Genomic DNA, 26,493 nt, shown 5'->3' with positions numbered 1-26,493 from the left:
AATCATCTCAGACTATGAATGTGTGTGGCAGTATGGGAGAACAAGCAGTGATTTATTCCTCAATGGGAAAAAAATGATTAATAATATGACTCTTTAAAAGACAGATGTCCTTATAAATACCCAGCAAAAATAACAGCCGGAAACAACACGAGATAACTACCACATAAGCCTAACTTCTGTTAATGGTTTCTGATCCAATGACAAGATGGGCATATTTAAACACAGAAGCATATTTCTATCTTACAAACACTGAAAAGCTTAAAATAGTATCCACTCATGAACAAGGCATAGCTTCAAAACAGTCAAGGCATCAAGACAGCACATTCACCAAGAGAGTTCAGTCATTTCAAAATTTTAAATATTGCTAACATTGTAATCAAGGGACCAGAATGAACCTCACTGGTGAAATAATGCAATTACTGAATGTTGAGTAACCTCATAAGAATTAATTTTCCATGAAACTTGAAACCCCTTCCCTTAAAAGTATTAAGTCTATTTTCTTTGCTTCTTGCAAAAGTAATAGCTTCATTACACCAATTCAGTGTACTGGAAGCTGCCTGCCTTTATCACAATCTCCTGATTCCTCCCAGCCTCATGGAACATGCCATCCATTTTGTGAATGAAGTGTGAAAATAGCTCCTTGTTTACATAAAGAAGGCAATATAGAGTGGTGTGGACACAGGCTTAGCATATTTGAGTGGAACCGAGGCTGTACAGCCTGTCCTCCTAACCAGTGCAGAACTTCCAAACATGCCTAATGACTGGAAGAAAATTGCAGCCATAAGCAGTTAACTACAGAAACCAAAGCAAAACTCTGCTTCTCCATGACTGTTAGAAAACAACTGCAAATAAAGGGTTTTGACTAAATCTTAAGATGAAGGCAAGTGTTCCATTTGTTCTGTTAACTGCAAACTGCAAACCCCATCAGGGGCTCTGAACCCAAACGTCCAGGACACCTCTCCACTTTATTCCTGCCTCTACTGATACTCTAGACCAGGGATTCTTAACATTTTTGTTCCATGGACCCCTCTGCCAGACAGGTGAAAGAATACTCCTGTAATTTATTTATTGCATACATTGATAAATGAAGGAAATGCTAGACTTCAGTTAGAGGTCAGAGAAAATAAAGATAGTAAGTTGATTTTTTTCAGTTCAGGCTCAAGGACCCCCTGCAATCTTTCCATGGACCCTGGTTAAGAACCCCTGCTCTGGACTTCTCAATATGACATGCTCTGTCATGCCCCCATCCTTTTTCTTCAAGCTGTTGCCTCTGTCTAGAACACTTTCCTTCATTTCCCTCTCAGAACCACTTCAAAATATGTCACCTCTTCTGTGGAAGCTTTTCTTCTTGCACTTCTTTTGCATGTAGAGTCAACTACTTAGTAAATCAACGAGGACTTTTGAAGTGAAATAAAGCACTGTGTTCCCACAGCACTTTGAGAACAGAACTAACAGACCATGAGGTGAAGGAAGGATCTTCCACCCCTCTTGGGCTCAGAGTTTCTCAGGCACAGGGCTTGCATTTGATTCTTCTTTGTCTACCCAGTACCTAGCAAAGAGCTTAGCAAGAGACCAGATGCTCATAAATATTTGCTGAATGAAAACAATGTTCTAATAAAACATTAGACCATTTAATATATGAGGAAAGAGGCACGTGGCACTGAGTCCTAACTTCAAGCAAGACTTAGGTCCAAACATTTACCAACTCTGGGACCTTGGCTAAGTTATTTAGGCCATGAAGCCTCAAAGTCTTTATCAATAGCTCCTGAGGAAAATATAAAGTTAAACTATACTACCAGCAAACACTGAGCCCACCTGTGGCACTTAGCACGCACTCTTCAAATGATAGTCATTGATAACCATCACAAAGAGCTCTTCAGACCATTCCCCAATGAAAGCATCCAAATACCACCCCACAGGTGTCCTTCCTGTTAACTGGGACTGGTTTCCAAACCCAATACACAGAAATACAAACCTCTATGCTTGCCCTCATAGTAACATGCCTTGTGCTGTTTGGGAATATTGGTTTCTCTCAAAGAACCAGACTTCAACTTTGCCTCCATCCCCTAAACCCATGCAATACTGCCATGCACACATCATTTGATGAAGAAGTGGCTCATTTATTATATGACAGGGAAAAAGCCAAGTACAAAAACACATAGTTTCAAAATAAAAGAGGAATTAGGCAAAACACCAAGAAACCCAAATTAGTGAAGCCAGCCCAAGCAAAGATAGTTTGGTTTAAAAACAAGGCAAATGTCCAGGAGAAGAATATTCCATCACCAGGGAACTGGAAATTTACTGCTTGAAGGTAACATATGAGGTGTAATGTAAAGTCAGATAACAGATAAAATTAACTAAAATAAATTTTAAAATGTTCTCTCATGAAATATAAGAGAAAATAAGCTGTTATCAAATATATCAAAACTTAGCATAGCTTTTTAAAAATTTAATTATTACATTCCCTCTTAATAATTGTAGATCCTTATGTTCTCAGATTTAGGAACTTTACAAACAAAAAAAATTTTTAAGCCATTTCTGTTTTAGGCAAACCAATAGAGACCACAGCTATTTTATGCTCCGAAGCTCTTGATTTTAAAGAGAAATCTGAACTTCTAAATAGAACATCTTACAAGATACAGTATAAATCAAAATCAAGGACTCTTTTTAAATCTGTTTTGAAAGAATACAGGGCATGCTTTCTAGGGCTCACAGAATCATGTTTATTTATTGATTTATAATGATACTTTTACCAGTGAGAAATTCTCCTAAATCAAATGTTCAAAATTATTTTTAAAAATCCTGGTAGGGAGTGGATGTAGCTCAAGTGGTCAAGCACCTGCTTCCCACGTACAAGGTCTTGGGTTCAATGCCCAACACCTTCTTAAAAAAAAAAAAAATCCTGGTGAAACCAACCATTTCTCTCTCAACCTTCCCCTTCATCGTGATCTAATCTTAAATCAAAATATTAAAATAAACACCAATCATTCAATGGTTCTGTAATATACCTGTTTAAAATAAGGCACTACCATATGAGGGTAATAAATGGTATCAAATCCAGTCATTTGTCAAATTACCAGATTTCTATCCCAACAGAAATATTACAATATATATTATCCAAATATATTTGATTAATGTGATTATTCTGAAAATTTCTTTAGTTTTCCTAAGGATAATGTTTCAGGAGCAAGGGATTCTCATCTCCCTCACAACCCTATGAAACATGCTATTATCTAAATTAATAAAGAATGCTTTTATGCAAAGCATCTGAATTCTGAAACCAGAATTTCATGTGTTTAATTCATTGTCACAAAAGGAGAAATGCATCACCATAATAGCAATTTAATATCCTTGCACTCAAGAGTGATCTTGACAACGTCACTGAAACTCTCTAAGTCTCAGTTAGAGAGGAAAGGCTTTTGGGATCTTTCTGGCACTAACATTCAGGACACCATTTTTGGTGCAAATTTCCAGCCTGGGCAAAGTTTCTAAGTATCTGGGAGCCACGAGCAAAAGATAGAACTTTAAAAACAAAATTTTAAAAAGGTAGTTTCTGTTTTAGGCAAGTCAATCGAGACTTGAATCACCTGAATGATCTGTCATTCACCATCCCTCTCCCCTGCTTCGGAGCCTTCACTGAGCACAGTCCACATCACATGAAAAGCCCCATCATAAAAAAATATTAGGGTACACACAGAAATGGCACTTTTAAGAGTGTAACTAGCACCAATTCTAGGAAATTGATTCACCTGGCGAGTACATGCTTACTTGGTAATAACATGGTATATTTACCGATTATAAAGTAATATTCTAATTGACCTATCCCATCACTACCAACACATAAACAAGTTTATCTTCCTATGAAAAAAGTCAAGCAGTGTCAAAGTTCTAAGACCAAGAAGACATCTTCAACATGGCCTGCTATTTTAGACACCACCACAGTCTTACTCTAATAAGGCACTACATTTAGAACCATTCAGCAAATACATACTGAGCACATACTTTATACCAAGTGCTAGAGCTTCAGCAGACAGCAAGCCCAAAAAGGTCCATGGTCTCAAGGAATTAACATTCTACAGGGAGAAGAGAAGAGGGTAGACAATAAATAAGCTAATTAAAAAAAAAAAAAAAAAGAATATCAGTGAGTGATAAGTGCTCTTCAGTTCATTAATCTCGATGGAATAGAGTGGCTACAGAAGAACACCTCCCTGAGGAGGTGGACCACTAAATCTAGATGACAGGAAGGTGCTACCATGCAAAGGCAGCAGGCCAGCATTAGCCACGGAAGCAGGGACAAACAAGCTGAGGGTTCTGATCTCATGTCCAGTGTGCCATGTCTCTCATCCCACATCTCTTCTCCCAGCACCCTTGCTCTTAAGGCATTAGGACCAAAAGAAATGCAGAAAGGGGGCTTGAAAGAGACTGCACCCCTTCCATAGCCCAGGCTCTTCAGGCCATGGATGAAGCCTAGGTGCCAAGTGGGGAGAGACAGAGAGAGGAGTTTTAACTCCAATATGAACAAAACTGTTCACAGCTAAAAATGTCAAAACGTCTAACATTAAATGTGGCAGGCATAATGCTCAGTCAGACGGAAGCCCACAGGCTTGGAGCAGTTCTCTAGAGGCCTCCAGTTGTGCTAGTCATGAACCTCTAGATTCTGAATAATCAGACAGTTCAGTTGTCCTGGAGGAGGAGCAGTAACTCCTTCCCAACTCACAGGATGTATTTCAGTACTTAAAACCAATATGTTTGTACTGATCCATAACACCAGGTGAAAATCAACTGCCGGAGATGTCCTTAGGAGATGGAAAAGGGAGATGTGGGGGAAAAAAATCACAGTTGGAGGCAGTGTTGGAGAAAAAAATATACAAAAATGGTATTATTTATTTAATAATTTGTTGATTATTAATTAATAAATGGGGAATTTATTAATATCTAATAATCTAAGCCAAAACATTTAGATTTCCATATAAATCAACATATTATATGTGACCAAGAGTAGTACAGCTGATAGGTGCTACTAGAGAATAAAAAGATGGTAACTCCTTGCTAACAAATGGTGAGGAAAATCAACATGACTTAATAAGGCTGACACTTTAAAAGACAGAAATAAACCTTTAGTCTTGAAAATCAAATCAATGGCAGCTTGCATCTTCTGAATTATGTTTGAAGATATCAAATATCCCTATTCCCTATAAAACTGTGCTAAAATCTAGAAAAGAGGTATAACGAGTATGACTGCTGAAATAGCCACGCTCTATGGCATCACTAAAAATTTTAAGTGGAATAAGAATACCTAAAATGGTTCTCACTGAAAAGAAATTAATTGGACTAATAACCACAAAAGACAAGCTGGGTATAAATAATTTCTTAACAGCAATGGTGCTGATATAGACAGACATGAATGACCTGTTCTATAAGACTTCTCATTAATTAGTTCAGCTTGTCCATTAGCACACAATTCACTGAGGTATAGGATAGATTATGACAAATAATAGAAGATTAATTTTGGAGTATAAATACCCTACGCTCAGTTCACATCTTTTTGTGTGTAGCTGAAATTAAACAGGGCCAGTATCTTGTAATCATATCCCCCCACAGTCAAAAGGATAGTTGGAAGATAAGTAAAAAAGGTGTAAAAGTCTAACTTTAAGCAAAAGTACTGTACAGATATCTGGGGCATTAAAGGATATTATGGAATAAGGTTACTCTTTAATGCAAATAAGTTCAAAGTAGAGGTATGGCATACCTAAAGATTTTGAATTAGCTCTCAATAGAGTACTTTAGATTTTAGTAGAATATCCTTTTCTCTTAAGCATTGCTATGCTGTTTGAATTCATCAAGAGCAGGGAGATGGGTAGAGGAAGGTAACAATCAACTGTTACTTACTTACTTACTTACTAGGAGGTACCAGGGATTGAACCCAGGACCTCTACAGGGGAAGCAGGTGCTCAAGTACTGAGCTACATCTGCTCTCCAATGGCAGAAGGTTTTGTTTGTTTGTTTTTAGGCAGTACCAGGGATCAAACCTGGGACCTCATACGTGGGAAGCAGGCACTTAACCACTTGAGCGACATCCACTCCCCTGTAATTTATTTTTGACACAGAAAGTGAAATCATCAGTGGCAATTAGCCAGAGGCAAAAGCAGAGAACAAAAGAATCTTAAATTAAATAAACAATACCAGTTTGACCAGGGACTGCTCATTTCCCAATCACAGGAAAGGAAATCATTGACTATTCTGGCTACATATCATTTTTCAAAATAAAACAATCAGAAAAATTAAAATTAGACTAATGAAATAAAGGGACTTTGAATATGACTTCTCCATTCTGGCTGATATAAACAGAAGTTTATGGAGAAAAATTTTAGTAGTCCTGGAAACTATTTCGGGGGTGTACTATGGAAATTTGAATGTTTTGATTCAACTATTATTTATTTAACATATCACTGCCTTTACATTTCTGTTTCTAAAATAGTTATGTAAGTTTGTAGATAAAACTTAGAATTTTACCACTACAAAGGCTGAAGAAACATGAAGTAGAAGTGAATCTAAAGAAGAAATGTAAGAAAAAAAGTTGCAGGAAAGATGAAATAAGACATGGCTAAGATTTTGGTACCTGAAGAAAGTTTAGTGTCTGTTCCTAGAAACTATTTACAACTATTTACCCAATTGTATAGTGGTCCCTGAAGGTTTCCTACAGACCCTTGTACCTTCAGAACATCTTTTAGAGGTAAATATAAAAATATATCAGACTAAATGTAAAAGACTTTGTGAACAATATTTGGAAGAGGAAAAGTTGCCATAAAATAAAATAGAGTTTTTTAGTTATCAATTGTGAAAAAGAACTCTCACCATTACATAATGGCACTTTATTTATTCAACTTCCTCAACTATCTGGAACAGAACAGAGAACCAGGGGGAAGCTTAAAAAAAAAAAGCCTCTGAACAACAAAAATAAATGTCACAAAGGTCATGCACTAAAACGTATAGACTAACTCAGAGGAAAGTCCCTTTGGTACTTACTCAGGGCCTATTACTTGACACTATTCTAAAATTGTGATTATCTGTTTTCCAATACATGCAAGCTTAGAAGCTGCACCTAAAAAGGAACAGAAGTGGTCAGGGTTATTAGACATAGTCACATTGGCAGTGGCAAGAACAAAAATTGAGCTCTGAGAAAAAGAGAAAATAATAAACACAAGACGTATGTGTTCAAAAAAACATTATAAGGGGAACATTTCTCCCCAAAGTAAAGGGCCCCACAGGTTGCAAAAGTCATTGAGGACTAGAGCACATACAGTAAATGATGTTCATAATGCTAATCCTAACTAATGGAGGCAAGTTCCAAATCTACATTCAAAATAGTTAAGGAAAACGAGAAAAGTAAAGCATGTTCCAAATCATTGTGTAAATTAAAAGCACTCACCAATGATGAGAAATAACCCACCAGCAACTTTGTGACTGCCCTCTATTTCTGCTATATACAATAAACAAAGTAAGTTTTATTTCATTTTGTATTTTGTTGTAAATGATCTACTTTACTACAACTCAAAAGCACTATGCCAGAACTTAATCATCCCATGGTAGGCATTCCTATCTAAAATGGGTACACTTGGATAGTGGCAATTTTTCTATGGTGGCACAGGAAAGGCCAGAAACCCTCCTGCAAATCAGTGTTCTTATCTTTAATCACTCCCCTTAAGTTAAATCTTGAGCCCCTATATGTGAGATCTCAGGATTAGAAATAGGTTAAGAATGAAGGACACATGCAAATAACATTTAAGCATAAAGCTATTTTTACAGTAAACTGCATGTAATACAATCCAATATTGTAAAACACACACACACAGATAAGTAATAGTGTAAATGGCACATATCCCCCAAAACTATTTTTGAAGACTCTCCATATGTTCCAGCCTAAATCCATAAATCTATCACTGGCTAGAGCAACCAATTTCCATTTATAGCACTTCTAATGACAGTAGACCTAGGGATTTTGTGTGAGTCAATACCATTGGAGACTTTGGAATACTAGAGGAAGAGTCCTTTAAAGCAGGAATGGCCTCCCATAGTCACAATAGGTCAATTTGGACCTTTCCGATTTAGCACTTAGAAGACCTTGCACAGAGTGATACAATGAATGAACCCTGCAATGGCATTTTCTGCGTGACATCCTCAGAAGGCTTTCTACTTTCAGAATTGGACAATACAATCATCTAAATAAAGAGAGCAGAGGACAATCAAAAATCAATCATTATGAGGCCAAAATAAAAAACACACAAAAATACATTCCCACATGAGGGAATGGAAACTTTCAAAGTCAAAAAAAAAAAAAAAAAAAAAAAGAAGTAGAAGTTGTTCCAGCAAATCTGATCACATTCCAGGGGGATCTTCTTTATCACCTACCTGTTATCCTCAAATCTTGGAACCTTGAAGTATAAAAATCAACCTGATACATGTAGGAAAATAGCTCTACATTGCCCCCTAGTGCTGGCCTGTCCCACTTCTCCTTAGGCTCAAAGCTAGGTGAGTAGTTACCCTACCCCTAGTTACTTCCTGCTGCCAAAGCTCCCAAGAGCTAAACATAGCCCAATCCTCTGCCCACAGATTAGGAAACTACCAGGCTATTTTTAGCATCATGCATCTTAGGAATGGAAATGGCCCAGCAGCCTCTGATGGCAACAGAATGTGGGTGGCCTGGCTTAATGAACTCTCTTCTCCCAAGGGTGTGAACTTACTCTGGATATGATTGGTAAAGAGGCCAATGACCACATGAGAGCTCTGGGGACCATTACAAAGTGGTGAAGGCATGTGGATCACAAGGAGAGAATTACAAGGAAAGGACAACAAGAAGCACAGGTAGCAAAGGCAGGTGAAGAAGAGAGCCGCCAGCAGAAGGCTAGAATAAGACAGTGGTAGGGGAAAACAGACACCAATGAGAAAAAATCAAAGTTAGGAGGCAGAAGCCAGGAACACTGTGCATTGTTGTCATCTGAGGGAAGTTTGGCTATTAACAAGCAATATTTTCCACTGGACATTTATTTTACATGCGAAAGAACAAAGCTTGGTCTGATCTGTTTCCTGCCAGGGTAAAGCTGGTGCTGTGGCTCCTTTGATCACTTTCTCCTGTCCTCTGCAGCTCCTGTGATTAGAGATAGATCCCTAGGCTGCCCTTTGATCAGCAGCTCAAGCGGCCTGCAGGTGCCATGTGCCACCACATTAGCAAGTTGCAAGAAACAACCACATTAATAACGTTGACTGATAAATGTGATACTATATCTTGGCACACATGCAACAAATAAAATAATGTCTACCAAAGTCCCAGGAAAACTCTACCTATTTTTAGACTCAAGAACTTTCTGTTGTCTTATCGTAAAGAACACTTCAGAGTGTATACGTTTAAAAAATTGAGGGTTTGAAACACCCCAGAACTTAAAGAAAAAGTTACCAAGGCTTCAAAATATAGTACACACCATTCTAAGTCTCTAGGTATGGCGCTGGTGTTCCTTCTGCCTGGTTAATGAAATGACAGCATCCTTGCACTGAACAGACAGCATGCAAAGTAGTAAAAACATGCATTTTTTCTTTCAAATAACATTAAGAGACACTACTTGTAAAAAAGGTGCTTAATAGTCTAATTTTAGACAGCTTCTATTAGCATTGTGGTTTCATGTGCAGTATAAAATGTCTATGTACAACGTCTTCTCACAGATGACTTCATAACAGAAGATCAAGAGAAAAAGAGTTTAAAAATGGAATGATGTAAATCATATGGGGTTCAGAGGCTAAACAAATTACACACCCTGAAGCTGCCCTGGCTTTATGAAAGGAGCCTTTCTCCAGCTCCGTGCAATCCCAGCCCAAGGGAACTTGCATCTGAGAGTTTTCTAAACATTTCAGGTACACTTGAAAGCTGAAAGTAATTCTCATTTCCTATGCTGGATTAAGTCGTTTCCAGCACACACAAAATAGCAGTCATTCACCAATACATACAAAAACACACCACCAGAAAGGTAAGAACTTAAGGGTACAAAGGCACTTAAAAAAAAAAAAAAGCGCAAGAGAAATACAATTTTAATCTGCCTAAAAACATCCTCAAGGCCTCTTGACCTCTATATTTCCTATCTACTGACTGATTAATTGATGCTTCTCCATCTATAGTGCTTTAATTAACGCATCCGGTACATTTCCTTGAAGTGCCCCATCCCCCGCCACCCCACCCCGCTAAAAAAAAGTCTGCGTGAAGTCAAACATGCCAAAACTCATTCATTTTGGATGATTCGTTTTTAGAGGCAGTTCTTGAACTTCTAACTCTGGCAGTGCGAGGTCCTGCAATGGAGCGTTTGAACTGACGTTCACAATTGCTCCCAGAATGTCCTCTTTCCATCTGAGGCTACAGTGGCACGCACGTTGCCAGTTAGAGCTCTTGTCGCTGTTTCCAAAGTTGCAAACTACACGTAACCTCCAAAAGTCCACGCCAAGGAACGCAGCGCGCCTTCGCAGGCAGAGAGAGACGACTGTACCCTCCCAGGCTGCTGCACATCACACACCAACGCACAGTGCCACACTTAACACAGCGAGAAAGGAGAATGGGGGAGCAGTCTTACCGTTCTGTTCCTTGTTGGTGGAGAACTGGAATTTACTGCTCAGGTTGGACTCAGCATGAGTCCCGGGTCTCTGGCCGGCCAGGGCAGATGTCAGCAGGAGAAGCCCGAAGAGGAGCATTTGGCTGACTGGGGCGAGAGCTCACTCACGGCGGGCACTTTCGAAGCAGCGGCTCCCGAGTCTCTTTCACCACCGCCAGGGGAAGGCTGCACTGGGGTGGAAGCGCCGAGCCTGCTCTGGCAGCAGAGAATCGCAGGGTAGTTTCCACATAATCCCATCCAAAACTTTTTCCTAGAGCCCTCTTCTGTGTCTCCAGTTTTTGAAAAGGATCAAAGCAAAACCTGGACCTGAACCAGTTTCCCAAGGTTTAAACAAATCCTGAGCTGTGCCGAAGTGGTGGGGGTGGGGGCGAAGGCGAGGGAGGAAAGAGGGGGTGGGGACGCGGGGGAGACGCGGGAGCGCCGGGAAGTCACCAGCAAGTTGCTGGGAGCACCTGTCAGTTTGGGGGCCTGGACAGAGGCGAAAACTCAAGGGTCGCACGGAGCCAGCCTGGAAGCCGAGGTGGCGGCGGGCACTTTCTGATCAATAACAAAGCTGCCAATAGATGCGGTCTCCGGGCTCCCCGCTCCTCGCCCCACCCCCACCCCCGAAGGGGGAGGGGAAGAAAGCAGGCGAGGGCGCCGCGGCGGGTGCCCCGGGCCGCAGAGCCGGAGGGTTCGGGAGGCTCCGGGCCAGGCCGTGCCGGTCGCGGGCGGAGCGAGGCCCCGGCACTCGCGCGCCACAACCCGGCGCGCAGGCGGCGCCGCGTCCCGACCGCCGCCGCACGAATTCCGGCACCTGGCTTGAGTTTTCCGCGACCAAAGTTCACCTTCTTTGGGTCGTCTCCCGGTCCTCGAAGCCCAGGGAAATTCGGCGGCTCCGGGTCACGGCGGGATCCCGGCGGCTCCTCCTCGCCTCCCCCACGCCCTGGGCTCGGGCGCAAACCTCGGGACTCCGAGTGAGCGGCGGCTCCACACGGGCGAGGGAGCAGGCTGGGGCGGCCCGAAGGATCCGGCTTGTCCCCTCCCCTTCTCTACCTTCCCCCAGCCCCGCGGCGGTCGGGAGGAGGGGGCCGTGGGCCGAGCCCGGCGGAGCGCGCGGCCGGCCGGGGGGGCTGAGCAGCTCTCCCGCCCGCGGCGGACGGAGCGCGCGGGGGTCGGCGCTGCAGGAGGGGCAGCCCCGGCTCGCGCGGACTTGAGCCACCCACTGGCCACCCAACAGGTGCTGGCACGGACAAGAGGTGCTTGCGGGGCTCGGCTCGCTACAAACCGGACCCAGACGGCCCCGCAGGGAATGCGGCTAGAGTAACCCCCGGTTTTCTGTGTTCAAGACACCCCTAACTCCAAATAAAAAGCAGGATCAAAAAGTGGGAAAGAACGTTTTGCAACTCTCTCTTTCCCCCGCCCTCGGTGGCCGTGACTTGTCATTAATTTTCCGAGGGGCCCCCTGCAAGGCTTTGCCAGAACCCCTTGGGCGGAATTTCTAGACTGTAGGAGGAAGAGAAATTGGAATTCAAAGACTCCCTCTAGTTTCCAGCTCTCTGAAGCGAGATGGATAAAACAAAAAGTAAAGGCAATCTGCCAAAACAATACCAACAGTAACTTTCATTCATTTAACAAGTATTTATTGAATGCCTACTATGTCAGACACTGTTCCTCTGAAGCAGGGAATGTACTAGTGAAAACAGACAAAAATCCCTGCCCTCATGAAGCTTATATACTTACATACTTGGGCTGCATTAAATTTAGATCAAGCAAGTGCTGTGGCATGCAAATCAGAAACCTCACCCAACCTCTTCTCAGACTTTGTTAAACTAGTTCCTGCAAACAATGTAACCACATGCGGTGCTCTACAAAGGGTGGGAAGGAAGGGTACTACTGCCTGCAGAATTAGGGGTGGAGCCTGAAATGCCACTTTTTGAGGAGCTGCCCTTTCTAAGCCTTGCAAGGCCGGCTACTGAGGCTGAGTACTGGGAGGAGCTGCCGTGAAAATGATCCAGGGATGCTTAGGCTGGGATATGAAATCAAGATAAAGTCCGTAAAACTAAGATGTGGCATTGGAGTAAAAGCATAGTCCTACTGGACCAGGCCAGGAGCTGACCTTTCCTCAGTTAATGATGAAAATGCCAAGCCCTCTTCCTGTATTTGGACACCAACTGAGCCTACTAACCAAAACAAACTGCCTGACATATCCTGGAATTTGGTGATATTCTTTAAAATCTCCTGGACTCAGCTTTTTTTTTTTAAGATTTATTTATTATTTATTTAATTCCTCCCCCTCCCCCGGTTGTCTGTTCCCTGTGTCTATTTGCTGCGTCTTGTTTCTTTGTCCGCTTCTGTTGTCGTCAGCGGAAGTGTGGGCTGCGCCATTTCTGGGTAGGCTGCACTTTCTTTCTCCCTATGGGGTGCACTCCTTGCTCGTGGGGCTCCCCTACACGGGGGACACCCCTGCGTGGCAGGGCACTTCTTTTGCGCATCAGGGCTGCGCATGGGCCAGCTCCACACGGGTCAAGGAGGCCCGGGGTTTGAACCGCGGACCTCCCATATGGTAGACGGACGCCCTAACCATTGGCCAAGTCCATTTCCCCTCAGCTTCTCATTGAAACATTTACCCACCTGTCCCATCATTCATTCCTCAATTCTTCACCCCTTCTATCTGCAGAGTACTCGATATAAAGGCAAATAAGGCCCATGTTTGACCTTAAGAAATTTACAATTTGATGGTCACCGGTGTAAGTTCATATTTGCGCAAGATATATGTTCCAAAGGTGTTTTGTAGACTTGTGAAGGAGAGAGGGAGTGCTGCCAATTCAATAACATGAGACTTGCTATATAAAGAACATACCGGGAAACGGACTTGGCACCCATCTATCATATGGGAGGTCTGCAGTTCAAACCCCAGGCCTCCTTGACCCATGTGGAGCTGGCCCATGTGCAGTGCTGATGCGCACAAGGAGTGCCGTGCCACACAGGGGTGTCCCCTCCCCCCGCCATAGGGGAGCCCCACGCGCAAGGAGTGCGCCTGGTAAGGAGAGCCCCCAGTGCAAAACAAAGTGCAGCCTGCCCAGGAATGGTGCCACACACACGAAGAGCTGACACAACAAGATGACTCAACAAAGAGACACAGATTCCTGTGCCGCTGACAACAACAGAAGCGGACAAAGAAACAAGATGCAACAAATAGACACAGAGAACAGACAACTGGGGTGGGGAATGGGGAAACTGGGAAGAGTGGGGGGGGGTGGGGGTGGAGAGAAATAAATAATTCTTTAAAAATAAATAAAGGACATACCTTATGAGCCCATGTTATATCTATTTGTAATAAAAATAATTACTCCCCAAGTTTTCTGATTTTGTTAGTTTTCTAATTGAGATTTTTCTAAATGAAGCTATTATATGTCCATATAGTTGAATTTTCTGCCCCTCCCTACAGAAGCCGAGTTTGCATTCATATGTGTGTGTGTGCGTGCACAGATTAATCCATTTACTCTACTAGACTACAGATGATGACCCCTCTTTATTTTGTATCATTTTCATATTGGTTAGAACAGTGCCTGGGTAATAAACACTCTCTGATTGACAGATTTTTTTTTATTGGAGTCACTTAAATTCTCACTGGAATTTCAGCAAGAAGATTATATTTGAAAAGTTATACATCTAAAATAATATTCTTCCTTTGTGTTTCACCTCATCCTTATTTTGCAGCTAGATTTGACAATGACCTTATAAATAAAGCCAGTCAGGTGCTGCTGAATGACCCTAAACAAAATCACACCCACATTAGCAGGTTTCTTTGCATTTGGCTTGCATTGTTATTTCTCAAACTTCTCTTGCCCTTGGCGTTGTTGATTCTTCTAACACTTTATCCTCTGCATGGCTTCCTGCTCTATTTTACTTTCCTAGAAAACTGAGATACTAGGGTATGAAAGTAAATTTTATATAATCCAGAGCCTGAGCGTTTACTAAACAATGTATTTTTGAATGAATATGGCTTTGTTTTGACCTAAAGCATTTTCCCTGAGGAAAGGCATCTGTTCTGCCAACCAAGAGAAAATAATTGCAAGCATTCTTTGTGGTTTTCATGTTTTCTTAAACCTTTGGAAGGAGTGGCACTCCTGCTAAATGCCTGAAGAGAGCTACTGACAAATTCCTGTTGAAGCACATGTAAAATTTACTTGATTGTTAAAGATGTTAATTTTTTTTTTTGGGCGGGTGTCACTACTAAATTTTTTAAAGTGAAAAACCCTTTAGCTAGTCACTTAACACCCATGAGGGCAGGAACTATGAGAAAATATTTTTGCCTCAGAAAATCAAATATTTCTCTCTTCTTCAATTGTGACACACACACAGGTGCATGCGCAAGATTATTTTAAAACTTCTCCCAGCACTTTTCAGTATTTTAGTGGGAGATAGAGAAATATGAGTTTCTGAAATGCAGAATCAATTCTGCCTATAAGCCCTCTGTGCTTCCAGTAAATATTTTATTTATTTATTTATTTATGGCTGTGAATGGGGATGCCATTAGGAAGCAAGGTGAGCGCCCCCAAAGACCACAGCAGGAATATTGTTCCACCGAAACAATAAAAATAAAAATAAATGAAGTAGGTAATCTCCTTTTTTAAAAGAAAAAATATTTTATTTATTTCTTCCCACCCCTGTAATCTCTCTCATAGAATCATCTTTTGTCTCTCTAACTTGTCCCAACTTCCCATTCTTGAGAAGCAAATGACCTTGCTATCTCTGAGTAGCCAGAATATGTTAATCTTCTTGTTTTTTCCAACCTAGAAATAATGAAAACACACTTTCCTTACACTTTATTTTTCTAGGATGAGGCACCCTTACTTCCCAAGGTAACAACTGCTAATCTGAGAACTGGGTGCCTGCTGCGGAGATGGTAGCAAGAGCTGCTAAGACCCTGCTCTCCTAAGAAGCAGATGTACTATTTAATTTTAACTTTTGGGGGAGGGGACTGGAGAGGTGGGAGACAGTGGTGTGTGACCAAGAGAGGCAGATGACAGGCTCTCGCGTTCAGCCTGCGCTCTGTGGTCCTTCCCTTTGAAGTAAAGCTGCTGTTTCCTTTTTAAAATCATGGTTGAGTATGTGCACAGATTTTTCCAGACTCTCAGAAGTGTTTGTCTGACTCAGAACCCAGAAGGAATAAGTGACTGAAAAACAGCCCCAAAGAGGAGTCCTGGTAACCTTTGAACTACAAAAACAAAAGATCATTTGACTGGGAGATGAGAGACCAGGAACTTAGCCTGACTTTACCACTAACAGAGCAACCTTCATCTAGAAAGCCTCTTTGCCACTTAATTTCCTTTCCTTTACAATGAGGAATCAAACTGGATTCTGTCTCCAGCCTGTTATTGCTGTAGAATTCCTAGATTCTTTGAGCTATTAGATAATGATGATTATACTTTTTCAACTTTATTTTACTTTCGTGATAATATGTGGCTAGAACAACGTTTCCCTAGCCTCAATTCAAAGGTCCCTTAATGGCTGGCAAGAGAGAAGATAAACAGGTGCTTCTTTCTTTAACTTGCTCAATCAAAGCAGTTCTGTTTCGTCTGTTATTATCATGTCTTGGATTTACAGGTTCTACTGGCAACAAAGAGAAGAGAAAATAATTTGTATCTAGGACAAGTTTTAGGAATTTTTTTGGAATTCAAGAAAACTAAAACAACGTGTGGGTATCCACATTTTAATTTTTAATATTTTGTTGGTATGATAACAACATCAAAAGACGCAAAGTGTGGTCCCAAGTGTAAGGTAAAAAGAAATAACTACAGAACATAATTGAGTTGTATATAGTAAGGAAATAATATTGTTAGCCATGAACAGAGAATTGATCTCACATTGTTCTATAGAGTCACACTGATGCAATGTGAAACAGTCCTGAGAGCAAGAGACATCCCCCTAAAAATATGGACAGCAACCAGACTCTATATTTGACCATATTCTCAAGTCAGTAAGATGTCATTTTTCTCTCCCTTGAAATCAATTGGCAGATATGAAGACTGTTGTCCCCATTGTGACAAATCGTGGTAAAGAGGTCAAGACACAACTACAGATACTTCTTTCTCAGATAGTGACCCTCTTATTTCAAAGGTCATGGGAGAAGGATCCTTTCACTTGTGATCGTTTCAAATGTGGTCCTTTCCTTGACTACTAGCCTTTGTTAAAGAGGTGGGCAGTCTCAGTCTATCACTTAATAATGAACATTAAAAAGTGGTGATGCCTAATGGGAAGGCAAATATGGCTTAGCTATAAACTAATATTAAAAGCATCCTCAATTGTTTTTAAAGTTTAAGATAGTTCAAGAGACTACTATTCACCTTTCTATTATGGTTATTATTTGCTAAAAAATCATCTTTAGAGTAATAAAAGTGTTTGCTCCCCCTTATCCTAAAAGAGCTTTGCCACATTTTAAGGTATCATTTTATTTTCCCAAATTCTATATTTATCAGCAGAGTTTGCATTTATATTTCCCTCATCTTCCTGTACCACTTTCTCTCCTTTCTCACCATCTGAATCTTTCTGTTTTCCATGGCAATAAAAGAAAAAAACAATGCATGTTTTCCTCTTGCAGGCTGTTCAAAAATTTTTAGGTAAACAAAAGCAAACCGGGGACAACAAAAATTAGGGGAGAATTATCCATGTTCAAGCACATACCAAATCCCAGGAACTGTTAGACACTTTAACACATTTTCCCTTAATTTCCCACCAATCCTTTGAAGAAGGTTATAGTTTCCAATTATACTGCAGAAAAACTGAAGCTCAAAGAGTCAAATTTATTTTCCCAGAGCGACACTATTAATGACAGGTAGAGTTAAGGTTTGACCCCAGGCCTTCTCCTTCCTACTCCTGTGCTTTTAATTTGACACCTTTAGGGTCTAGAAACTTTAGTCAAAAACATTTTCACTTGAAGTTTCTTATGGTTCTCCTGTATTTCTTCACAATAGCTAAAGGTCTTCCCCTTTGTTTCACTTGAGGAATTCTTTGGTTTACGTAGACAAACTTTCTCACAGGTTCAAGAACACTAGTACAACACTAGACAGATATCTTTCTGAAACAGCCTAAATAAAATGTTTGAGCCAGTGTGAACATGGGTTACTTGACTAGAGACAGCACTGGTGACTAAAGCCTTGGGAAGCTGGCCTTGAGCTACCGTGAGTCTCCTGTTTCTACTGGCCAAAATTAGTCATCTAGCTAACTCCTTAGCCTAGACCATGTGTGGGCAGTTATTTCAAAGAATCTATCTCCTTGTCTTTTGAGGGTAAGGGGAAGAATTATTCTTCCTTTCTTACTCCTCTCATATATTTGCTACTGAATTGACGCATCAAGCCTGGGAAGAAATACACTGTTTTTCCAGTTGTTCCCTTTGAAAAATCAATTTATGATCAACCACAGATATCAAAGTCTAGGCCTCTCTTATTTGCACAATTCCTGTATGAGTTCCACCACACGTTCCTAATGTAAAATTCTCAGTCTACATATTTCTTAAGCAGTATGATAGGAAATTTGCATCTCCAATGAAAATCTTACAAAGGCACTTTTAGATTAGTTTAGGTTCCCTTAGTTGGAGTTATTCAAAGCACAGAGCAATTAAGAACTACTTAGGTGCTCGCTTTGGCAGCACATATACTAAAATTGGAACGATACAGAGAAGATTAGCATGGCCCCTGCGCAAGGATGACACGCAAATTCGTGAAGTGTTCCATATTTTTACGGGAGGAAGAGATGAGATGTGGAGGCGTTTTCGGGACGTGGAGTTGTCCTGGATAGTACTTCACGGACAATTACGGGACATTATAGATCCCCCCAGGGCCCACTGGATGGAACCTGAGAGAGTCTGGGCTATGATGTGGACCATTGACTATGGGGTGCAGTGATGCTCAGAGATGAACTTACCAGGTGCAATGGATGTGTCATGATGATGGGAGAGAGTGTTGCTGTGGGGGGAGTGGGGGGCAGGGGCGGTGGGGTTGAATGGGACCTCATATTTTTCATAATGTAATTTAAAAAAATAATAATAAATAATTTAAAAAAAACAAAAAAATAAAATAAAATAAAATATTGACCTTGTTCTTGAGAAATATGCAATGAAGTAGGGTAAACCTAGATGATCAGCATAGGGTGTTCATTGTTTATTCTTGCAATTTTTCTAAATGCTTGAAATTTTTCAAAATAAAAAGTTGAAGGATAAAAAAAAAAAAAAGAACTACTTAGTGACTTTTTAAGCCCTCAGACAAGCAAAAGTCCTCAAGTCTTCAATTGAAAATCTAATTCCACAGCTAAATTCCATTTCTATATGAAACTCCAGGCTCTCTTTTAAGGAAAGTAGATGGTTTATTATATGAGAAGAACTTAGAGGGGACTTTTTTGTCCCAGGAACAAGTAGAAAAGTTCTTTACTTTCTTTTACTTCACGGATGACTTTCAAAACACTCATAAAACCAAATAGAAAAATATGAGAATCAGCTAATTATTATAATGTTATTGTTCATATTTATTAAGGCAAATTATTATACTATGAATTTGTATAAAGAGCAGTATTTTAAGAATTCAAAGCACTTCATAATATGCATTTCTTTCTGCCTATCTAGATTCTTTTGGAAGACTTACCATGGTATACACTCATATTCAGTAACATCAGCCCTGCTAATAGAAAGAAGTTTCTCATCCTTTAGAATTTACTTAGACCAATCATTGCCCATCTAGGACCTGTGGAAGCCTGCCTACTTTCATTTTACATCATGTGGACCTGGCATCACACTTTTCTTTTTATTTATTTTCTTTTTTATTATTTTTTATTTTAGAATTTAATTTTTCTTTTCATTTTTATTGAAATATTCACAATGAAGCACTCTACAAAATGCTTCCTGCATTGTACGCTAAACAACTGAGAAATTAATTCACTACAACTTTATGAGTAGTTATTAATAGAATCCACCTTTTAAAAATAAGAAAACCACAGAGAAGTTTTTTGACTTGCCCAAAGACACATAGTTTATAAACATTAAAGCCAGAATTTGAATGTAGGCAACTGACTACAGAACTGGCACTATTACCTATGATGTTTTCATTCCCCAACATTAGCTAGCTCCACTTAAAGGTATATAGTGCCTCAAAAACTACATTTCACACTTGTGAAACATACATTTATATTAAGCATTTATTGTTTGCTTTATAACTGCATGCAATTCTAAATAGGTAACTTAAAAATGTATTGCTGACAACATAAGAGTAAATCACTTTTTTTTCATTTGCTATCAAAGGGACAGGCATACAGGAACTAGACATTCAGTCAATGAAAATATCATGGTATCCCAGACAGAATACACTTTTAAGTGTGCATTTTAGTTTGCTAAAAGCTGCCGAAAGCAATAAACCAGAAATGGTTTGGCTTTTACCTTTGGAATTTATTGGTGTATTAGTCTGCCAAGGGGCTGCTGATGCAGAGTAGCATAAATCTGTTGACTTTTATAATGGGGATTCATTTGGTGTAAAAACTTACAGTTCCAAGGCCGTGAAAAGTCCAACTCAAGCCACCATAAGAGGTGCTCTCTTACCAAAGTCAACTGCCACAAGTGAAGCAAGATGGCAGCCAATCACTGCAAGGTTTCAGCCTTCCCTCCCGGTTTCCTATTTGAGGCCCATCTGCTCCTTCCTGATTTCAGCTGCAAGCTGGCATAGGGCTTGTCTCTTAGGGCTTCCTATACAGTTTTAGCTGTTCCATGCTCCTCCCAAATTCCAGCTGTAAGCTCTCCAAGATAAAAGTGAGCTTATCTCTTCCCCAAGCCTCAGCTGTTTGAAACTTCTCCTTTCTGTCATACGGCAGGATCAATAATGATGGAGCACTCTTTTCCCGTATCTTTCTCTCTGAGTGTTGGTTTATATCAGACCCAGCAAGGGGTGGAGACCCAACCTGAGTTTAGCCTTACTGATATAACCCAATGAAAAGTCCTAAAGCAATCTCATCAAGTAATCTAATCAAAGGTCCCTCAGCTGAATTTAATGCAGTCAAAGGGTATCACCCCCAGAGAAATAGATTAGTTTACAAACATAACCTTTCTTCTTTTTTTGGATTCATAAAATAATTTCAAACTGCCACAATTGGCTTGCAATTTTACACTTCCAAAGCTGAGAAATGTGTCCAAACCAAAGCATCATCAGGCTATGCTCTCTCCCCAAAAACCAGGTGTGGGAGATCCTGGACTTCTCCATCACATGCAAAGGCACAAAGGAGCATCTGCTGGTCCCTGCCTTCTCCTCCAGCTTCTGTTGCTTTCAGCTTCTAACTGCTTCACTTGTGTTTTTTCTTTCAGTTTCTATGGGTTCCTCTCTGAGATCCCATTTATGAAGAACTCCAGTAAAAGGATAAAACTCACCCTGGCTTATGCCCTACTGATGTAATCTAATGAAAAGGTCCAAACTACAATAGATTTACCCCCACAGGAATGAATTACCTGTAAGGACATGATTTTCTGTGGTCCATCCAGCATCACCTGTCACAGTGGGTATAGAAATGAGTAATAAATATTCTGAAGCTGTATAAAGAAAAAACAATCTGATGCCCTATACTTACCAATGTAACTTTGACATAAAGTCATCAATAAAAGTGTTGCTGTGACAACCTATGATGATACAAGGTTTATTCAAATACATTTCTGAAGTACAATAGTAGGAAAAAGCAAAGTTAGTGAGATAACTTACTATTTTCTTGGAGAAGGTGAGATTGGCCGGTGGAAGAGAGTGTTTCTTTACCACTAATCTTGAGATTTTCGTGGACTTAACCTAAATAGCAACCAATCAGCAACACTAAAGCAAGCTGTGGGCCCCAAGAAGTTACAACATGAAAACACATTATTGTTTTCCTCAATGAGTTCTACACTTCCAGATAATCTTCATTTACTTTTGTTTCTATCCAAATATAACCCCTATATTTTTCCATGATCTCCTCCCTGCATAAAGGCCTCCCAACTGCTCTGTCTAATTTTTAATACCTCTAAAGTACCCTCAGATTACCAGCTTGATCTTTAAAAAACACAAATCTAATCATGATCTCATACTCAGCTACCCTTTTGCCTACAGGATAAAATCCTTATTCCTGGGCATGATCTACTCATCTTTATGTGCCCTGGTTTCATATCTCTAAGTGAGCCTGTTGTTTCCTGACTCATCATACTTCCTGACCTTTGCTACTTGACTTATGCTTCTTCCACAGTTGTACATAACCTGATAACCTGATATGGAACTTAAATTCTTTTTTGCTGCTCTCTTCATTTTATTTTTCCCAGCACTTAGCATATTGCACTTATCAAATATTTTTTGGCAATACTTATTATGTACCCAACACTGTTCTAAAGGACTTCATATATATTCAGTCTCGTAAAAAATTTATGAGATAGGTACATTTTACTGCTTTTATAGATAAGGAAAGTGAGATATTGAAAGGCTAAGCAACTCATCCAAGACCATACAGGTGGGAAGTGGTAGAGCTGGTCTAACCATGACCCTACAGAATAGGTTCCTCCAAGGTTCGATGGATACTTAAAAGCAACAAAGGAAGCAGGCCACTCTGTATAGCAAAATAGTAACAGTTTATTAGGGAACTTACAGACCAGAAAGCTGGTACTGGGCAGCCTCAGAATGTTCAGAGTAGCACTCTGTGCTGCCTGGAGAGTTACAGGGCGTTAGAAAAAGGAAGGCACAGAGCCAAGGTGAGTCAGAGTGGATTTGCAAGGTTGTAAGCATGACTCTTTGAAGTTACTGATATGTAGCAGGAGCGTTTCCAGTGCAGAAACACAGATACCTAAGGTGCTTAGGAATGTGCAAGTGTACTTTAAGATGCACCTACTGGGGGGTGGGGAGGGAATTGCCTTATCTAGGAATTTATGGCTTCTCTGGTTTATAACCTCATTGCTGTATTTTGAACTCATGTAGTAAAATTCCAGAGTCCGTAAACTCTACCAATACATTACTCTGCCTCTAGTAGATGGTGTTTGACCAATATTTGGAGGCAATGTAGACTCATAGTCAAGATCCAAGCAGTGGAGTCAGAGATACAAGCTCATATCTTAACCACTTACCAGCTGAGGAATGTGTACAAGGGAACTAATGTTTCTAGCATTAAACTCTATCACTATAAAAAGATAATAATAGGATCTATCTTAGAAATACATGGAAATTAAATGAGAAAAAAGTGTAAAGCCTTTGGCAAGATGCCCCACACATTTTGAACATTCAATACACATAAGAATATATTTAATATTCTTTTATATACATTATATATACTTAAAGTTTGCATATACTAAGTTTGTATATGTTTGTGAATGTATGTGGTTTTTTAAAGAATAATTTCTGACTATTGCTTCCTGGGTACAGGAAATTTTAAGAGCCATCAAGCTAACACAAGTTATGAAATGTCGCTGCTTTATGAATATCAATATCTAAACTAAATTAATGAATGATAATTCATTTTGCATTTCATGTGCTTTGGGAAATTAATTTTAATATGAGATCTTAGGCTTCAGGTCTGAGTTAATAGCCTAAAAATTAAAGAAATTGCTATAGAAGGGCCTAAACATACCACTTTATGTTTTTTATTATCTGGCACCAATTCAAAACAATGTATATGCTAAGATTTTATTTTGATTAATTAATTCACAATCACAATACCAATAAACTTCCTTAATGAGCTCAGATCAAATATAATTATTTTAATGGCTCTTCAATCTCATTAAAATAAATTCTATTTAGTGTGAGATATAAATGCTATTTATGACAATATTTTCCTTTTTCCTCAGTATGTCCCAACTGATACATTTTTAAAAACTCTATATGATGAAATGATACATTTGCAGATGACATGGTATGAAATTTTCAACCAGAGCACCATTTAAATGTCTCTCACAAAACTGATCATGCACAAGGCTTCATGGCAGAAAGATAGCAAATATTTCTGAAACTATAAATGAGTTTTCATTAGTAGTAACTTTGGAAGTGTTTCAAAAGTTTTAAAATAAATCAATATTTGATCCAGGATGTTTATTGTAGGATGTTATAGTATACTGGACAATGCTAGCAATCACAAATTCTGCATATACAGCTAAGATATACAACTTAAGTAAAATATACAACTTAAAAAAATACTTTTTTCTTGATCCTCATTTTCCATAAATGCAAAAATGTAAGTTCAATCTTGACTGCAAGATTCTTTCCATTGCTAACATTTTCTCAGTCAATATCCAATTCTTTTCTGTCAGAAAATATGCATTTTTTTCCTAATCTTTCTTATGGGGAGGAAATTGTTTCTTAAATAATCTTTTTTCTTTGAAGGAAAAGAAGAACTTTAATCCAGAGAGCTTCCTCTTAGTTGGACAGCCCATCAAAGCACTCATTATTTCTTAAAGACCATCCTACCTGAGCCTTAAAGACATTCCTGGCCAGAGGCAGAGTATAGATGATTTTAAAAGATTCGAAATTGTTTAAAATAAACAAAACCTTATTCAGGAGAGAGAGAAAAGAATGTGGGATCTAAGAAAGACAGAGGGAAAGAAGCTCTCAAGGGAAGATAAAGATCTTATTGTTAAAAATCCCATTTTTATAGAAAAATCTATTAATTATTCTTCAGGCATTTGCTCAAGGATTTCAATGTGACATTCATTGGCCTTTAGTCATTATCTTTACATATAAATATGAGTTACAAAATGTCAGTGGACAATTTCTGTTTTGGCCTGTGCTAGAAGTTTTGCAGTGGCAAGACTGGGATAGTTGTACCAAACTGTACACAGAGAAGTGTAGTAAAATATTGATTGATGGCTCTGTCTAATCTTCTATACATATGTAAATTATATTTACATTAATATTTTCTAGATATAAAGGAAATGATTCCTTTATTATCTGATGGTATAATAATGAATATTAATATTCTCTATATTTAAAAGTAAATATAGAACACTACAGTTACTGAAATTTTTGTCATGATATTCTGCTATGGATTTGTTCTTTGTCTATTTATGACTTTAATATTGTGCTGTTATTCACATTGAAAACACCAGGAGGCACATAGAGGAGACTCTACAATTGTTACTATGGTGACTCAGGCATATTTTAATAGGGAAGCAACTGACATGAACGCATAAATTAAAAATATTACTGCCTACCTTCTTTAGATTTGTTTAGAATTAGACATCAAAATTTAAAAATTATTTAAAGTCATATGTTTCCTATTTTTCTCCTCAGAAAAAGTCCTATCTAATCTCATCAATACAGATAAATAAACTGAGATTTTAAGGTTACTAAGCCACAACTTGTCTTCTTATAAAAATACTCAAATAGTTATTAAGTACATATTTCTGGAGAAAGCTGGATCTAGCTCAAATCCTAGCTCTACCACTTATATGATATTTATTGTTACTTACAACATACAAGTCATAAAGAGGAATTGGAGTAATTAGTATATTCAATTTGAGGATGCTGATCAAAATCATTTTTAGAATGAGAGGACAGAGAAATAAATTTCTTTGTTTTATGTACTTGATTTAAAGTATAATTATTAATATCTTTGAAAGATATTACTTTTTAAGACCAAGGATCTTAATATTTCATTGATACAGATGTATTTTGATCTTGCATTTTCATTCTATCATTTACTCCTTTTTTCATCAAATTTTAACTATGAGTATCTGGCACTACACTAGGTCCTGGGAGACACAGAGAGAGAGAGAGACAGACAGACAGACAGAGAGACAGAGAGAGAAAAAGAGAGAGAGACTATGGAGAAAAGAAAAAGGCCCTAGATAATAAGTCTTGAGAATCTCTAATGTATAGACATGGGTAGAGAAGGAAGATTGAGAAAAGGGGGCTAAGAAGAGCCAACGCTATGAGTTGCAATAAACAGGATTGTGTGAAAAGTATTAAGTGTTCAAGGATCATGATGTTTGAACTCTCAAATTTTTAGAAAATAGATACAATAAACAGGATTGTGTGAAAAGTATTAAGTGTTCAAGGATCATGATGTTTGAACTCTCAAATTTTTAGAAAATAGATAAAAAGATATACAAAGGGAGAGAGAGAGGAGTAGAATGTTATGACAAATTGGCAAAATTTTGAAAGTTGGTGGATCTGGATATCTGCTTTGGGGTATGTTGGAGTTCTCAGTATGGGTTTTGTATTATTTATGCAACTGTCATGTATGTTTGAAATTATTTCAAAATAAAAAGTTAAAAACAAGGACAAACAAGCAAACAAAAACCCAAGAGAGTGCTGTCATGACTGCTAAGAAAAGGAAGTATAACACTAGTGGGCAGAGGAATGGAATGTGGTTGAGATATGGATTATAATGAAAATAGAAAAAGAATATTGGATTTGAAAACATGGAAATTATTGGTGACCTTGACAAAAGCAATTTTAGTGGTAAGATAATGACAGAAGCTAGACTGGAAGGAATCGAAGAAAGAATTGGATTTTTTCCATTAAAAAGTTTATTGATCTATAATTTGCATAAAATGCATGCATTTTAAGTGTATGTTTTGATGAGTTTTGTTAGATATACATAATCAAGTTACAGAATATTTCCATCACCCCCAAAACTTCCTTGTCACATTGTAGTCCATACCTTCCTTCACCTCCACCCCCAGAGAAAACCAATGACCAATGTAAAATGTAAATCAGTGATTCTAATTTACATTTTCTAGAATTTTATATAAAAGGATTTACACTGTATGTACTCTTTTGTTTATGACTTCATTCAATCAGCATGATGATTCTGAGAATCGTCAATGTTGTTGTGTGTAACAATAGTTTGTTCCATTTTATTGCTGATTAGTGTCCCATTGTACAGA

At 39.0% G+C, this 26,493-nt stretch overlaps 1 protein-coding gene and 1 non-coding gene across 2 annotated transcripts in view; one reads left to right on the top strand and one right to left on the bottom strand.

Moving 5' to 3' along the window:
- Positions 1-11,614, bottom strand: part of PDGFC (platelet derived growth factor C) — a 223,414-nt gene extending 211,800 nt beyond the window's left edge. The window contains exons 1-2 of the mRNA XM_071214340.1: positions 11,477-11,614; positions 10,611-10,844 (exon numbers count right to left, since the gene is read on the bottom strand). Of these exons, the coding sequence (XP_071070441.1) occupies positions 10,611-10,728 (118 nt within the window). The 5' untranslated portion in view covers positions 10,729-10,844; positions 11,477-11,614. The remainder of the gene's footprint in view (positions 1-10,610; positions 10,845-11,476) is intronic.
- Positions 11,615-18,266: 6,652 nt separating this feature from the next.
- On the top strand, positions 18,267-18,373 carry LOC111759638 (U6 spliceosomal RNA). The gene has a single exon (XR_002793560.2). It is a non-coding gene; the product is annotated as a U6 spliceosomal RNA (small nuclear RNA).
- The last annotated feature ends 8,120 nt before the right edge of the window (positions 18,374-26,493 follow it).

Source organism: Dasypus novemcinctus, chromosome 1 (assembly GCF_030445035.2).
Source record: "Dasypus novemcinctus isolate mDasNov1 chromosome 1, mDasNov1.1.hap2, whole genome shotgun sequence".
NCBI lineage: Eukaryota > Metazoa > Chordata > Mammalia > Cingulata > Dasypodidae > Dasypus > Dasypus novemcinctus.
This window is presented reverse-complemented; position numbering and strand designations above follow the sequence as displayed.